At 39.3% G+C, this 18,403-nt stretch overlaps 1 protein-coding gene across 2 annotated transcripts in view; it reads right to left on the reverse strand.

Annotated features, from left to right (window-relative positions):
- itfg1 (integrin alpha FG-GAP repeat containing 1) overlaps window positions 1-18,403 on the reverse strand; it is a 148,507-nt gene that overhangs the window by 63,439 nt on the left and 66,665 nt on the right. For both annotated transcript variants that reach the window (XM_067596020.1, XM_067596011.1), the window contains exon 10: window positions 17,359-17,510. In XM_067596020.1, the coding sequence (XP_067452121.1) occupies window positions 17,359-17,510 (152 nt within the window). The remainder of the gene's footprint in view (window positions 1-17,358; window positions 17,511-18,403) is intronic.

Here is an 18,403-nt window from a genome sequence, read left to right on the forward strand (position 1 = left end):
GTGAAGGAAAGGAGTGGGCAGGTCCACGTAGATGAAGTGACAGTGAGACAGTGATATGTTGTCATGGCCCCGAGGGACTGTGGTTTCTCATTCTGCTAGCTACTCTGGTGATGAACACAGGCGGTGATGAACACAGGCAGTGACTCACGGCAACACACAATCAAAGTCAAAGTACATCCTTTGGTAGTGTCACTCCTCTACACAGTGCGCCTGCCTTCACTCGTTCTCTCATCCTCTCGGTTTCTCCCTGGCTGTTCCTTTGCCCTGTGTTACAAAGTCAACTTTCTATTGTCTGTCCTTATTTTTCTTTTTGTTTACACAATCATGAAACAATAAACAGCAAATTAGCTGGTTTCCCAATGATGTAAGACAAGGCCTTCATTAGGAAACAAAATTAGATGTAAATCAAAAAAATTCAAATATCTATTCCTTTACGTCACTTTTCATAAATACTAAAAAGATATTGCCACTGCCAATTGCAAATCCACGTATTGCAAATCCGCATGTATTGCACTACATATTGAGGTTAGATTAGTTTTATTAGCTGAAACAATAAATACTTAATTTAACCCTGAATACTTTAGTAGCTGGGTTGGTCGATAGGAGTTTGAGAAAGATCCATGCTAAAGGCTGGGCACTGGGCTTGACGTCCCCATCGATCACTGTGATACTGCAACCCCTGTGGCCTCAACACTGGCTTTGTTAATGTTTTCATTTGAAACTCCCAAAAAGACTCCCTGTCAGCATGTTGACACTTTGTTACACTTAACTAAACATTGGAATTTAGAAAAAAAGATGTGGTTTCAGTTCTGTCGAATTATGATGTATAATCCAGCTTTTCGCTGGATGGACCTGCTTTTTAGGAATTAAACAAAGAATGCACACTTAGTCACAGAAGTCTACTGTATATACACTGATAATGTGACAGATTTTTACACAGTAATGACTGAGAAATCTCAATCTCTATGTGCTCATAACTTTGTTATTTTTAGTTATACCAGCAGCATGACTATAGGGATGGAAGTGTCATCGGTCGGTTGGTCTGATGGTAGGTTGATTGGTCCACCGCTTTGATCCAGACTGAAATATCTTAACGACTACTGGATGGATTGTCATTAAATTTCCAAAGAAGTTCATGTTCCCTAGAGCATGAATCCAACTACCTTGGTCTGATCTTCTGACTTTTCCTGTAGTGCCACAATGGGGTTGACTTTTGTGGTTTTGCGTGAAATGCCGTGACAATGGATTGACATGAAATGAAGTACACACATTCATCTTCCCCAGCATGTATGGTTTGGTGATCATCTGACTTTTCCTTTGGCGCTATCATCAGGTCAGACTTTTAATTTTCCCAACACTTTGGTTTATGATCAAATTCCTGCAAAACTAATGACAATGCCATTCCCACTAGGAAGTTGTACGTTGTGTTTAGCACCAACTGGCAAATTTTAGCATGCTACCACACTAAACAAGACAGTCAACAAGGTATAAAATATACCTGCTAAAAATCTGCATGTTAATATTGTCATTGTGAGCATCTTAGCATGCTGATATTAGTATTTAGCTCAAAGCACCGCTGTGCCTTAGTACACCCTCACAGAGCCTCCAGCATGGCTGAAGACTGGCTGCGTTCAGTCCGATATTAGCCGTGTGTAAAAAAAATGTAGCAGTCGCATTCATTTGAATGGAGCCAGTCCAGTAGCAGTGGGGATGCAACTGCAGAGGACTCCTGCAAAACAACGAAGGGCCATCTGACGAAAGGTTGAAACTGGCTCAGCTTTTGCTGCATTGGCCAATCACATACAAGCAAGCCCAAATTTCTGGTGGATTACTTTATGTGCCATACACCTTGTGATCATCATGATGAAAGATAAAACAGTTGCTGCCATGATAAATTTCCAAGGTTATAAAATCCTGTCTGTAAGTATTCCTAACTGTGCAGTATTCTGGCGTCTGATAAGCCTTTAAACACATTAATCTGTTACTCAAACTGGACTTCCTGGATTGTATTTCATTGTTTCACACGTACTTTAAACAACACATCCCAACAATGCAGCGCCCCTGCATTGTTTTAAAGCAGAGCTGTTTTTGACCTGAACACTCACTTAGTCTTGTTGCACTTTACTTCCAACAGATCACCTATCAATAAACTGTTTGTACTGTGTCTTTTTCCTTCAAAGTTGGAGTTTCTGTAGGTGATGCTCTGTTTGTTATCACTGCTCAAGCTAAATGGCTGAAGGATTTATTCCAACACAGACCGATCAGACAGGGTGCTAAGAACAGTCAAAGGAAAACTGGATATAGGCTTATTTACTATTGTGTTATATGAACCCATGACAGAAGGTAGCAATCCACAGATGTATTTATATGAACAAGATGGAGATTATAACTTCAAAGAAACAGATGCGCTTTCTGTTTAATGAAGCACAGATACACACCTCCGCATATTTTGTTGTAAAAGCACTGCAGTGCTCCACACTAGAATAACGCATAATGACATTCTTTAAAACTAATCATCAAATGGCAAACACCCTCTTTCATTATACTATTACTGAACAGCTCCCTAGAAAGCTGCTTAATTTTCATTGTTTAGGAAGTCATCTGAGGCCAAACCAGCCTTCCGCCAACAAAGCTGCACTTTGCAAAGAAAATATTGTGCAGGACTAACAAGGCAAATGTCTCGCGCTACTCCAGTTTCCACCCTGGTATTAGCAACAAAACCAAGATACAAACACAGCTCCAACATACAGAGAGGGATGGATTTTAAATGGCATTGCCTAGCAACAGCCTGCTAAGCTCTTGGCAGCTGCTTGGTCGGGGTGCATACTGATAGATGGAGACACACACAGACAAACACATGCGCATTTACACTCACAGCAACACTAAAACTTAATGTGATGGAACTCATCAAGGCATCGACAAGGTGATGAGCAGTGAGCATTACATAATGTTCAACATTAATTGTTGCTTTGTTACATGTGAGTGGGCAAAAAATGAAGTGCTCTGACTTAAACTTCAACTCTGAGTTTCTTACATTTTATCTGAATTCAGTGCAGAATGTATGCAGAGTGCAGGGAATGCAAAGCAAAGGCAAGCACAGTGTTAATACAAGAAAGATTCATAGTTGCATCATGAACGGCTTTGATTGTTTTTTGCAATTGTTATGCACAATGATTTTCTAAGTTCAAGATCCCCTCCACACATATTTAAGACATGTAAAAATACTCTGCTGGGAACAATAATTTGTTTCTGACATAGTTTTTCCACAAAAAATATCACAATTACCTTGTTAAAATCCTTAAAATGGAATCTACTCCATCTCATTCTCATTCCAAGGTAGTCTAATCCTGCCTCTAAGTACACGCCTTAAACTCCGATTTAATGTGAGTGCAGAGAAACTTTCCACTTTCAGTAGATGAATGTGAAAACACTCTTCTAGTGTCAAACTGCACATACATAATTTTGCACAGTGAAGGTCAAACATCCAACCGAAAAAACAAGAAGGAAAACACATTTTTGAGTGGAGGACTTGAAGTTTATATAAGTCTGGGTGGACTTGATTTTTGTGTCAGCATCGCACAAAATGCTAATTGTGTTTTTAGATCACCAGCACAGGCCTGATAGAAAGAAATTATCATTATATAAATCGCAGCCTTGCTATTGGTTGGAAAAACTGCATTTAGATATTTGCCCAAATTCTTAAGCCCTATCCAAATCCAAACTAAAGAATAGCCAAACCTGGCCTGATAGCAGGGTTTCTGCCAGTGTACTGCAAGCTTGGCAGCCCACTAGGCCTGAGGTGACCCCCCGCCGGGCCAAAGCATCAGGGAATTTAAAAAAAAAGTATTTTAAGAGTAGCATAGCTCCTCTAATAGCTCAGTGCATAGCTACTATGTGGTCAAGAGAGAGAGCATATGTGTGATTTTGAGGCTGCGGCACACACAGATGTGAGGACAAGCCAGACGATGACTGCCGATTGGAAACAGACCCGGAGCAACATGCCTGCCATCCAGAGAGTGACACACAGAGAGCAGGCTGAGCAGACAGAGAGTGGGAGAGCCGAAAACGAGAGACCTCAGGAGACATGAGAGCTGCTGCTCACTAACAGCTACGTGTGTTTACAGCAGAGAGCAGGAGAGAGGACAGTTCATAACGGTAGTGTCTGTCGTCCAACTATGTATTAATAACACATTTAGTATTTTACATATTAGTTTACAGATTTTTTTAATTTGATTAACATGGGCGCTGATATGTGAAAATGAACTAAACAGATTTTTATTTCTATTTAAAAAAGCAAACAACGGCATGGGCAGCGGGCAAGTATGTATGCCCAAACAAACCCCCCCCAAAACAACTTTTCTGGTGGAAACCCTGTAATAGTTTTGTTCAACACTGCCCTTGTCCTACTAATTCAGCTCTGTAACTGTGTATTTTGTGGGTGAGGCAACGAAGAGGCATGACAGGTCAGTGAGGGTGAAACAGAAAGAGACAGTTAAGCAGAACTTTTCTGAACAAACCTTAACCTTTTATCCTGCCATTAAAAACATGTTTATAGCATGGAGTGAGACAGACAGAAAAGATCAGTATAGGGACGTGTGTAGTGATTTTGCTGCCCAACAACCTTAAGCAGAGGTTATCTACATTATTCGGTTACTGTCAGTCACTCACTGACTTATGGCCTGAAGAATTCTACGCAAAACAATTGCATATGTGCTTTATGTATATGTGTGTGTTGTGCATATGTGTCATATCTGCCTGATTCACACTGCAGCCACTCCTTTCCAAAGACACTTGTGACATCTGAAGGTGTATCTTAATAGACAATATCAGGTCCAATCACTAGCATCTGTAATCATAAGGAGAGTACAGCAGTGGCATGCTGTCAGGTGATGGTGTGAAACACAATAGAAATCACTTAAGTTTATCCATTTCCATCTGAGACCTCATTTCATGTTCCAGAAATAACTCCCTCTCACCACATACTGCTACATGCATGGCTACATGTTACATGCACTCTCTTGCATGCACAGACGTGCACGCAAAGTAGCCCAGTGGAGGGTAGAGTGTGACATTTAGACCATTTCTCTTGCGATAGGAGCTCTTATGAAGCCAGGGTGGACCATTTCAACATCAAACACTCACAGCCGGACGCTCGGTCTCCCTGAGGACAGTGGATGAATGGAGAGTGTGTGTGCGTCCTTCTGTGAATGTGAAGCCTGCCTGAGTAAAGAGAAATGCTGGGCTGCCGGCTGCAGTGACAGACAATGGTGTCTATAAAAACAGTCTGGTAGACTAACTGCATCTGTGTACCACTATTTTCTACAAGTAGAAAATACTTTTGGCTGATTCATACTATACTGCCTCTTTCTTTTTCTTTGCTCTTTTTTGAGAAATGGCGCTGCCAAGACCACATTTTGTACTGATACAGAAATTGAGCTGTCTGATTTGTGCTTTGTTTACTTGATGATTATTTGCAGTAGCTGAATGCAATAGTTAATCAGTGCTACAGTCCTGAAAGGATTTACACAAACCCCTAATTCATCCCAAGTGCTCCCACCCTGACTCACTATGATGAGCAACAACTACTACAACTACTATTACTACTGCTGAGAAAAGCTACATTATCACATTGTTTTTTGCTGTCAAGAGCAGGCTGCTCATCTTCCCTGTGATTGGCTGGCTCATGAAAACAGTGCATGTCATGTTACCTTTATTTGTTTCAACTGACAAACAAAACAAACAAAAACATGGCAACTGTCCTGGAAACACTGTCACTGTGAGCTGGTTTTGACAGTTGTTATTAAGGAAAAGTAGAGTGGAGAGGTGGTGTGTGAAATTACATCAGCTAAGTCTTAATATTCCCTTATTGGTGCAATATGTATCTGGTCTCATTAATTACATTCTCAAGTGTTGTCCCCACACTTAATATTTGTTGCTTGGGGGTAAAATGAAAAATTTGAGAAAAACTCAAATTGTTAATTAAAAGTATTTAAACTGATTTTTTGGTCACTTGGGGGCAGCGGAAACAAGTTGTGAAAATTGACATATTTTCTTTTAAGTTGATACGGCGTACTTGATGCTTATTTACCCATCGAACAGTTATGGAGCAACATCATCATTCATTTCGAGTTTTGTCTCCGTCCACCTGGTGAAGTCCACAACATTCACTTTCCTTTAAGTCTGTTTTTGATCTCAACCAACTCCTGAAGGAAATATGAGGCTCTTTAGCTGCTAAATGCTCCACTATGTTCACCAGCTTGTCGCTAAACTGTGTCTGTTTGCTGTTTGATGCTTAGCAGGTAGTGTACAGTGTGTTTTTAGAATTTTTTGTCTGAAAAGAGCTGCCTACTGTGGCTGAAACCACGCTATGAGAGCGATAAGAGTGAACCAAAATGGTAAAGTTGCGGGCCGGATCGCTAAAAAATTATCTGAAACTTGCTATAAAGCTTTATAAAGCTGGGGGGAGCTGCACAGTCGGGTCATCATTTTCTGTAGGTTCATCTCTACGAGCTACGCCTCTCACATCATGTCTGTTTTTATAATATGTATCATTTGATACATATTATAAAAAAATATCGATTATACCTGCTTTAAGGTTAAGCGGTTAAAGGCAGCTCCTAGCAATTCCAATTTGATTAGGAAAATTAAAACAACATTTTTACCTATACTAGAATAATGATGGTTATGTTATGTTAATGAACACATCAACTGACCGGAGGTAAATTTAATTATACATTTAAATGTTATGCATTAATTTATTTATATCTTTGAGTCAGTTTCAGACAGCCTAATATTCATTTACCTGCCCCTTTTCCTGAGCAATGTGAGTATACCTTCCCAATCAGGAAAACAGTGCTATATGTCAACCATAAAGCAAAGCCTTGATTCAGCTTTCCTCAGAGGCTGATCTTACATTAACTGTTGGAACAGCAACACCGCATTGCTCTTAACAAAAGCAGAGGTAGAAGTCAGTGGAGCTTGCTCATGTTTAGAATGCATTCTTCATTAACCTGCCTGGATGACTGAAGGGTAAAAAAGAGCAGAAAAAAAAAACACTCTAAAGGCAAGCTGCATTTGGTTTTAACAGAAAACCACACATCATAGAATGCTTGTTACTTAAATCTTGGCAACTGGTTGGAATCATATAATTGCTTGTTCCACTTCCCCAGTGGAAGCTTTCACCATTGTTTTATCATAATTGAATAAGTAAAGACCTATTATACTAATATCTGGGTGGGTGGGGGTGGGGAGGATTCTGAAGGCAGTATAGTACCCACCAAAGCAGTACGATGACTGATTCCCCAAAACCAAATCACTACAGGCAGATTACAACTGACTGGAACCTGAGAGGTTTTCATGCATTTCAGGGAGCTCTCCTCCCTGTCTCCCCGCCTTCACGCAGCATCCTCCACAGACATTACAGTATTTTACACACACTTGCCAACACAAACATATTACTCTCCCTAGCTCTCCCTCACTGACACACATGTGCTGTACGCACACGGTCCTTCTCACGAGCAATCCCTCCGAGAGCCCTAAAACCGTAACAAGGAAGATTTAATTAATTTTCAAAGTAAATGGGTGAGCAAAGAAAGGACCCATTATCTTTATGCTGAACGACGGCAGTTGTGTGTTCCCATGGAGAGAGCATCTCTGGTGGCATTCACAGAAACACTGCAGCTTTGATGTACAAAATGAGGGAGAGAGAGAGAGAGAGAAAGAAAGAGACCACGGGAACGTGTACAAGATAATTGCTCTCCTGTGTGTCTGTATCCTTGCAATAAGAGAGCAAGCAGATGGTCAGTTTCTTGCTCAAGGACAAGTCAGTGACGTTTGGACTTACAAGACTCCCAGTATAGTATAAATGTTACATAGACAATATTAATAAATGTGTAAAAGTGTTCAAATACAATAGAAATCATCACAGAGATCCTTAAACAAAGAGGTTTTGCTGAGGCGACATTTCTAATTCTCATGAATATATAGGAGAGAAATCATTCTGAACACAGCAGATACAGAAAATGTTCAGCAATAAACACTGTAAAAATCTAGCTCTGTCACACATAAACAGCAAAAGCTTCTTTCTAGAGTCACCATTTTGTGCAGGAACAGACAAAAATACCAGTTTCTCCACCAACAGTAGTCTCATACAGCACACATAATTACTTTTCCTCAAACCAGAAATTCTATTTTCCTTATTACAGTTGCTTTCTCCAGCAGCAGTCAAGATCTGTCCACAGTATGTGTGTGTGTGTGTGCGTGTGTGTGTGTGCAATAGGTAGCATCTACCTCTACAAGCCTAAAGTTGGTTTAAAAGGTCTGATCAGTATTTTTCCTCTGACATCAGCTGGTCAAAGCTAAGAGCAGAGGGAGACAGTTGGCACCGCTAACTGCTGCCCACGCCACACTCTTCACTTTAATAGAAACATAAAACAAAAACACTCCATGCATTTCATTATCAGAGGAGAGTTTGGCACTTCCACAACCGCAAAAGCACAGCACAGCACAGCAGAGCAGTTGATCGATGTAAACGTGTCTGCAGCAGTAGATAAATGAATGCACTTTAAATATTGACACAAATAAAAGATTTTGAGGATACCTGTGGACCTTATCGCCTACATACACAGTGTGGGTGGTGAGGTGCGCAATCCCTCAACACAGCACCACTAACTGTATGCAAAAGTAAAATTATAAATAGCGTTACATGCATCCTAAAGGCACAAATTGCTCATAGTTCTTTTGTGGTATCTCTTCAAAGAGCACACAAAAATCAATATACTTTAATCTATAAAGACACTGAGGCATGGTATTATTATTATTATTCTCTACCTGAAGCTCCTCTCTGTTTCAAATACATGAGGCAATGTGTCCTACACTCTCAATGGTAAAATGGCTCCATAAAGCCAATCAGAGGCAGAAATTAGGAGATTTTGTCAGTCTAACAAAAATGTGCTGTGACGTTTGAAGATGAGAGTAATTGCTCTATAAACAGAAACATGTCTGTCTATGTTTGAATAGGAATTTTAGTGGGATCTTGATTTTATTTTATAGGTAGATGAAAACAATTACATTTTCATCTGAGTCTCTACAAGCCAGAATGAACAAATGAAAAGAGTGGTACTTGGATCAGTATTGTGCTATATACTTTTAACAGCTCTAAGTGTAACTGGCACATCAAGCCTTGAATCAATATTTCAAATACTGCAACAAATTGGCGAATCAGCTGTTAACTGTTATCACACAATGTGGATGACATAAAACACACTTTTCACATTAACTGTAGAAATGCCATCTTGCAAAGCCGGCCCTGTAAATTTTAAAAGTATGTGGTTACACAGATACTGAACCTACCCAAATAAACCACTGACATATATATTGTGATGTTTTCAGGCCTAGGTATTGTGTCAGTAACAAATGAACAACTACAAATCAGGAAGCCTGAGAGTCAAGTGTAACCACATGATATGTCTATGTTAAAAATGGAGGGGAAAATACAATTGAAAAAATATCATAAATACCCCGCTTTATCTATGGTCCATGTGGGCAAAACCCAAATAATTATATTGCCAATCTTGGTAATCAAGATTCTTTTTCTGGCTGCAAAATACTGAAACAAAGATCCACTACAGAAGGCCATACATTATTAATTACATCTAATTATTCAGCCCTCAAGAGACAGCCAGCCAGTGCTGAAAAAAAGCAATAAATTAATAAATTATTCTTGCCACAATGAAACATTTAGGTGACAATAATCTATTGCAGTTACTAGGACACCCTGATGAAACAAACAAACAAACAAAAATCCAGTGATGCAGATAGAGCAGTCTTCAATATTATTATTATTTTAATATTTCTAGTCATGGGGAAACAATATGTGCTAATTTCTATATTCTTCAGAATGGATAAATTGTAGCTGCTGGGACATAACTGTGATGTCTCTGGAGAAGGGCAGGAGCTTGTCATTGCCATGCCGTGTTGGTGCTCACTGACTCATACACTTTGAAAATTGTCAGTTTGAAGGTTTCATATGATGGGAGTGACAGGGGTGGTAGGGCTGAAATATTACTTGGATGGTTGCCACGCACTGGTATACCCCAAGGCAAACACAACAATTTCACCTTTTGCAGGAAGTTCAAATTATTATATTTTAAATTAAAATTAGGGAAAATAATTGTTTGTGTTTTTTTGTTAAAAATAACGTGGGGTGAAGTCACAGAAATGAACAGTGGGTTCAATACGCTCAGTGTGTGCACGCAGAGTCGAAGGTTGTTAAACCACCATCTTTGTGTGCTTACGGATGAGGGTACAGTGATGTAGCTGTGGCCCATTGTAATCTGTTGGTCTCATTTGAAGAGTGGTCATCTGCTGAGGTTAAAGGTTACTGTGAATGATGACAGCTCCCGCTTTCCAAAAGCCTCAGATCTGGAGGAATGCTGATCTGACTAGAGGGGAGGCTGCCTGGAAGGTGATCTGGCTGTTGCTTTTCATTGCTCGAGTAACACATGCTGACGCGCAAATTACAAATGCACACACATACATGTAATTATATCTAAGTCGCTTGAGGCAGATCACACGTTAAAGCTGACCTACTGTATCACCTTTTAATCAGTGTATGGATGTGATATAGTGAAGTGGGAAAAAAAAAAACAACATGATTACTGCAGAGGATAATCCCATTCTATGAGGGCTGGTGGCTAACACATACAATCCCATACCACACACACACACAGACACACACACACACACACACACACAAGCAGTGGGAATGTGACCAGTGGTTGATGTTATTCCTGGAAAGTACTGATATTTACTGCTGTATCTAGAAAATAATGTAGCAGCAGGTGGTATATTCTCAGTTACTACAACCGTATGTCATATGTCATCTGAAGTTTTGACAGTTGTCAAAGCCTCTTATTGTTAACATGCATGCTGACAATGGTAACAGAAAAAGGAGGAGTGCTATGTACAGTATGCTAGGATGACATCTGGCTTCACATTACATGTTATTTTATGTAGCTTGTCCGAGGGGCACTGTGCTCTGCAACTATATTTATTTTGAAATAAGAATTCCAAACAACACCTGGTATACATGTGGGACTGCTACTGGTTAGGTATAATATACCACCATATTATGTACACAGATGACCAAGGAGATGAAGGTCTGATACAAAAAGTGTCTTAACAGAAGGTAAGTACTGAAACATGTTTGAGGATTGTTTATTTTTTGCTGAAAAATATTCATTGTTAACTCTAAAATCTTAATCTGCCCTACTAATGATTTAGAAAGGGTCAGCAAGAAACCAGCTTTTGTATCTGCACACATTGCAGGTATTTGGCTTAAGTTTGTTCCCAGTGGTTAATTGTCTCAGAAAAATAAAGGAGAGGATAGGGGCATTCTGTATTTTATGACAGAGAAGTAGCTATTTTCAAATAAAGAAGTGTTAGATTACATTGTTATATGTTACTAATGTGTTGATGCTTAACAATAAAAAAGATCTGAAACAAGAAAATATGACAATTACAATCTTAATTTGGTGCTGCTGCTGCTGCTTCTTTGTATTGAGAGAATTGGCTCGATTTACCTGCACTACAGCTGTACACATTAACATTCATCGCAAAATGCTGTTGCACATAACTGATGAGCAACATGACTGCTGGTTCTGATGTATTAAAATGAATGTGGGCTGAAGCTCCATCTTGTTCTGTTCTATGATGTCTTTGCCTGTGGGCTGATACTCATCATCCACTCTACAGTGGAGGATAAGGCGATCAAGCAGGTGATTCGTGTTGTATTTCTCTCTAAATATCACTTCACAAATGTTTTCCCCTAAACAAGCAAACACTAATGTAATTATTCCCATTATTCATTTCATTTTCCATTCATTTTAATTGTAATGTAACCATGTTTTCTTGGCTAGCTTTATCTATAACTGCATAAAAATGACATGAATGGCAACTGTAATACAGAATGTATAGAAATATTTCTTAGTAACTAATTGTGATTAAAAACCAGGAACAAGATACTGATATTTAGACAGATTTGTTGACGTCAAACATATAAGCTGCGACTTCTGAAATAACATGAATAACACTGCTTAGCATTGCAAACTTCAACTTAGTACATGCCATAAGAAACTGTTTACTTAACAAAGGGCTGGAAGGGAAAATGGGACTAGCAAAAAACAACATGAATAGTCAGACAGCAGTGTAGTCTCTGTCTTGCCGGGAGAGAGTTAAGAATCTGGTACATAAGCAGTATATGCTGTGCAGCCCCATGCTGTGTCATCTGCACCTGAAAGAACTATATCTTATCATCAGTCTTCCTGCAGAAAGTTTCTCGCATTGATGTAAGATTAAAAAAAGGGAAAAGGGGAAGAAAATAGTTTCTCCTTCTTTAGCTTCATACTACTGCGGGTCTGTTTCTCTGTCTCTCTTTTATTGTGTCTCCTCTTGTCTCCCCAACATCCCAAATGCTTGATTTTCTGCAAACACTGAAACACCTATAGGAGGGAGCAACAGCACTGTATTCTTTGTTGTGCTTTAACAATGCTCGTAAATGTGTGGGTGCGTGTGACAGAGAGACAGAGAGAGGCTGGAGGCATTGTCTGTCTCGTGACCTGGATATAATGTGGACCCTGAGGACTGCAGTTTTAGGAGCTGCCGATAGCAATTACACAAAAACATAAACATACACACACACACGCACACACACTCTAAACCCGTCTTGCAGTTCTTAATGACTGTGTTTCCAAACAGTATGTAAATGGATGATCTATCCTACTAATGTGACTGTTATGTAGACCTATAGACCTATGCACTATTACAAAAACAATGCAATAGCTAATTATTTCACATTGAAACAGAAAGTAGTGTGTTTGATGCTATACTGGCAGAAACAATAGAAATAGAAAGTTTAATAGAAAGAAAAACTTGGTAATATTAAAGTAATAACATAGACGCAACTTACATAAATTCAAACTTGACCAAAAAAGATACAAAGCTAAGCAAACATGTCAAAATAAAACTGTTCATCTATGTGCCAAACATTACAGACACTTATGTTAGCCTTCTAATGTTAGCACGGCAAGATGACCAGCAACTGAAAACTGGCATACATGTGACCCCTAATTAACAATTGGTAGGTTCCTCCATCGTTTTTTAAGTTCAAACTAAATTTCTTTATGTTCACAGCTTGGCTTTGTGATCCACTGAATAAATGAAGAAGTTTAAGTTCTTGGGGTGTTGATCACAAGTAATGGTTAGATGGAGAGTCACACTTGGTAAAGGCGGATTAGTACAGCATCCGCAGTGATGCAGGCACTGTACTGGACTGTCACAGTGAAGATCGAGCTAAGCCTGATGGCAAAACTCTCAATTTATCAGTCAATCCGTTTCGAACTTTCACCTGTGGTCATGAATTTTTTTTCCTTTGCAGGGTGTCTGGGGCCACCCTTAGGGACAGGGTGAGCATCTGCTTAAAATGCCTCCTAGATGGCCCCCTGCAGAGGAATTGAGGGCACTGGGAGGAGACCCTCGTCAGACTCAGAACATGCTGGAGGGATTACATATCCCATCTGGCCTTTGAATGCTTTGGCATCACCAAAGAAGAGCTGCAGGGTGGAAAGAAGGATGTCTGGACTCTATTTAGCTTGGTGCTACCAAGTGAATGAGTGATGAAATTGGATGGACACAAATATAGCAGCAAAGTGCAGATGTCATGCTCCCCTATTCTTTTGTCTATTCATGATAGAGGTGCGAAGTGGGGGGAGCTATTTTGGATGCCCCCATTTCCAGAAGTAGAAATCCCATTAATTCTTCCCATAGACAATGTTAAGCGACTCACAGTTAAGCACTTCTATGGGTTGGATCAGCATGAAACTCTTCTGGTTCAATCATCAGCACAAATGATGAACAACTGTGTTAGAAAATAGGATCTTTGATAAAAACTTGAAGGTACAAGACAGTTTACGAAAAATCAGAATAGAATTTACCTACAACTCCCAGGGTGCATTTAGGCAAGAAACGCCCAATCAACGACCTTAAAATTCTGTATGGTGTGGCACTAATGGTGGGGCTAAAGTTTACAGTTTTAAGACAAATGACAATACAATCTACAACTTATATCAATTTACCTTTGGATTCTGGGTCAATATTGGATTAATTCAGCAACTATAGTGCCCTGTTTTGGTTACAACTGCAGCAACATATCAGTTTACATTTTCTACTGTTTCAGATTCACATTTCTGACTGGCTTCTTCTCCATGGCAACAGCAGCCGAGGCTATTGTAGTATTTTAGAACTGTCTGCCATGCTGAAATGTTGAAGAAAATGCAATTTCTCAGAAGCATAGTTAAAACAATTAAAGCTGGTGTCCATAACATATATAATATGTATATTATACAGGATCGTTAAAATATCCAGGAGTGTCCTGTGTTCCTATGTTAAGTAACACTGAGGAGAAACACTGAAATGGGAGAACAGAATGGGGGAAAAACACTTCTGGGAACAGCAGCTCCTTCCATTTTGCAACAACTATGAGGAGGTCTTGTAAGGAGTAAAATAATTGGGGCAATCCACAAAAAAGCATTAGTAAGACAAATATATGAGGCAAAATACCTTAATCACTGGGCCGTGACTAACAAACTCGAGCTGTATCACAAAATAACCTATTGCGTTCTTAAACACTCTCTCAACTCTCTATTTATTCCTCCTGCTCCCTCCATCTGCTCATTGTTCCATTGATTCCACCCGATTACTCTCATCTCACACCCTCTCTCCTTCTGTCCTCCTACTTTGAACACTTAAAATCGGCATTCATTTTACTAGGAGGAGGAGTGACATGGACTGGCAGGACTTTTATCTGAAAAGCTGCTATAAATAACCAGTTTGAAGGACGAAGACGAAGAGACAGAGAGGAAAGGAAAGAAGGAGAGGAATGGGGAGGGAGAGGGAGTTAAAATAGACCAGCTGAGGGCTGTACAAATAGTTAGTAAGCAGAGAGCATTTGGTGAGAAGGAAATCCAAGGCCTGATGCATGATGGACTAGAGAGTGCTACTGAATCCAAAGCAGGCAAGTAGACACTACACACTTGATGAAATGTCTGAACAAAAACAAAAACATCCCATCACTCAAACATGACCTCTGAAACCCTGTGTCCTTACTTTACTAAAAAGAATCGACGCAGACCAGAATCACCATGACTTTACATATTTTCTTCTGGGAGCACAACTTAACTTTGCAACTCTCTACACTCACACCAGAGAACTTCTCCGTCAAATCACTGACACCATTTGATATTTACGTGCCTTGCTCCGGGGCACATCAGCAGTAGTTAATTAGGGGTCCTGATTTCACAGATTCTCTAACCTTTAAATCATTCCTTTCTCATCACCCTGACCTCCTTTCATCTCTCCCTCCTACTCTCTCTTCCATATGATGATGATGTGATTTTAAATGTTACTGCTGGGGTCAGATTGTACAGGGAAGTTCTGCAATAACAGCCAACGGCCCAGTACAGGATTACAATGCTCAGGCTTAACATGGGGAGGAGATGGAGGAAGGGAGGAAAAAAGAGAGAAGCTATAGCTTGTGTGATTAGAGCTGGTGAGACAGAAGTCATTTCTAGATGAGGGTGACCACCAAGAGTTAAGCCTGACAGGACTTACTGATGATTATACAGAGCCTAGACAAGAAAGTAGGGTTCAAATGTACATGTGTGTGTGAGTCTTTTGAAGCTCATACCTAATGTCTTACTATTTCTGACACAACAAGCAATCAAACCCTCTTTCCCTAAGAAACACACATGATCAAGCACATACACACACACTCCCAGAACAATCAGTATGCATAGACAATCACAGGCCTGACCTCTTCAGCAATCTTATCTTCATCTCTGAGGCTAGATAATCCACATAGGTTCTTCGACAAAAACACACACCCTAGTGTCCATGTTGCTTGTGTCCTAGCACATGCTGTAGTGATTTTTTAAGGGCTGTCTTATCAGTCGCCGTGTCCATATGCTGAAAAACACACTCACCTTAGCTGCCTTCTATCCCAGTCTGTGCTCTAGTAAATTGGATGGTAATCACTTCTTCATTATAGTACAATGTCATGGCTGCATATTGGTCAGTGACAATGCACAATGTTATAAAACTATTAACTATTAAAACTATTACTATTCTGCAGCAGAGGGCAGTTTGTTACTGTGTCATGAATATCAAAATGTAAGTGATACCATTAATTAATGCCTGGCCTTTTTATTTCTGTTTTGTGGTGTTTCAGACACTTCATGATTTGTTAATGAGAAGATTTAATTAATCTTCTTTGGAAAACTGCTATACTCTAGATATTTTGCCATTCTATTGGTGTGAGCATATGAGCTCTTCTTGTAAACATGTGTTAAACAGGCTGTACACAGACTGTAGGTTTATTTCTAAATATAGTATATGAATGTAATTAATTTTTACTGACAACTGTTTGACAACTGTACGAAATGCATATCATATCAATGGGGCTACTGTTTGTAATCAAGATTATTTTCCCCAGCATGAGAGTCACTTGTGTCAGTGCAAGTGCAGTAATTTCACAGGAATTTCATGAGAAAATCCTCCATGTGGCATGTTTTTAAAAAAGAAACGTTTACAGTTGTGAAAGCGAAACAGATTTGCATAAGCCATTTAAGTATGCATCTTGAGTTATTAGGTTCCAATCAATTCAATTTCGTGTTCCGCTGAAGTACTATAGTTGGTATAATCTTATCAAAATGTGGACTGTTACATGACAAATTCAGATGAAGCTAACAAATGAATCGAGTGTTCATGAGAATTGAGATGATATGGATTTGCATGAAATCTATGATTAGTGTGACATCAATTTCCTGAAACCAGAGTAATATTAATGCAATCGCCATTTGCATGTAAACTGTGTGCTACATAAGCAGCCTCTGGACCTGCATGGACACACTGAAACTGTGCGCCACTGCACCAGCTGCTCATGAGGTGAGGCATAGTGCTGAAACAATTAGTTGGAATGGGGTTCAGGGACCTACTTGACAGGATTCCAAGCGGTCCCCTGCCAAGGAAGGATTAGTTTAATTTCAGCAATATCTCATTTATTTACTAGACATAATCTTAAATAAGGTCTAAGAGAAACGACTACTTACTGTACTCTAGTTGTGTGTTTATTCCAAAACTATTAAGATAATGAAGAAAATATTATCTACATCAACAGTATCTCACCTTTTCTTTTTAAAACACTAAGTCAACACCAACAAAGATGTACCCATTTGAAGACCCATGAGGCACACTCTTATGTGGAGCCTTGGAGGTAAACAAGAATGTGTGCATTTTCTCTCCTACCTGCCACTAGTGTTGCGGAGGACCACCAGGGCATCAGGGAAGCCGTCCAGGTTGTAGTCCCCAAGGTGCAGGGCCAAGGGCTGGCTGGGTTTCCCTGGCACAAAGCTCCAAACTGTTTCTCTCTGCTGGAAATCTGACAGCACGGGTACCCACTGTAAAAAAAGACCCCAACAAATTACACACCAATCATGCATTAACTAATAGGAGAGTAAAGGAGAAACAAAAAAATGAAAGTGAACTAAGTCAGTTGAAGTGAAGAAGATTAAATTGCTTGTATATATATATATTTAGTATATATTTGTATTTTATATTTGTATATATTTGTATTAGCATTAGCAATAAGTGCATCGCATTTATCATTCATACAATTTAAACACTATTAACATAACAATATATGTCTCCCCTAATTCAGTTTCTGTCCATCTATCCACTGGTAACATCTGAATAGGATACAAAAATCTCAGCAACATGTTCAATTTTATTATTGCAATTTGTCCGGACATAGAAAAATGAAGAGTAGACCACCTCTCTTAATCATGTTTTATCTTCCTGAAAATGTTTGTATGAAGAATTAACGAGCCAATTAGTGATAAATTTAACAAATCAAAACTGTGGTAAAATATCCCTATAACACATGAAAACAGGGCACAGTGAATTGCACACACAGCATTTAGTTAGGTATCATATCAGAATAGTACTGTAACGACACACTCCCTAATGGTTGTTAAGATGACAGAGAGGAAAACATACACCATTACAGATAATTAGGGGTCCTTTTATTCAGTGTATTCAGCGACAGTAATCATTGTCATCAGCAGTAATCATCATGTCCTGCCTCAATTTAGGCTTGAAAACTTCAGGGAATCATTTTTCTGGTAATTTACTATATTTTATCAGATCATTTAACTCATATGATATAAAAACACCAAGGTGTTTAAACCCCTCTTTATCGACCTGAAATGGAATATTTCAATCAACAATCAGTGAAGTACTTGGAATTGGAAAGGAAGATGAGCATGTCGTCTGCATACAAGGCAATTTTTGT

Source organism: Thunnus thynnus, chromosome 1, assembly GCF_963924715.1.
Source record: "Thunnus thynnus chromosome 1, fThuThy2.1, whole genome shotgun sequence".
Lineage (NCBI taxonomy): Eukaryota > Metazoa > Chordata > Actinopteri > Scombriformes > Scombridae > Thunnus > Thunnus thynnus.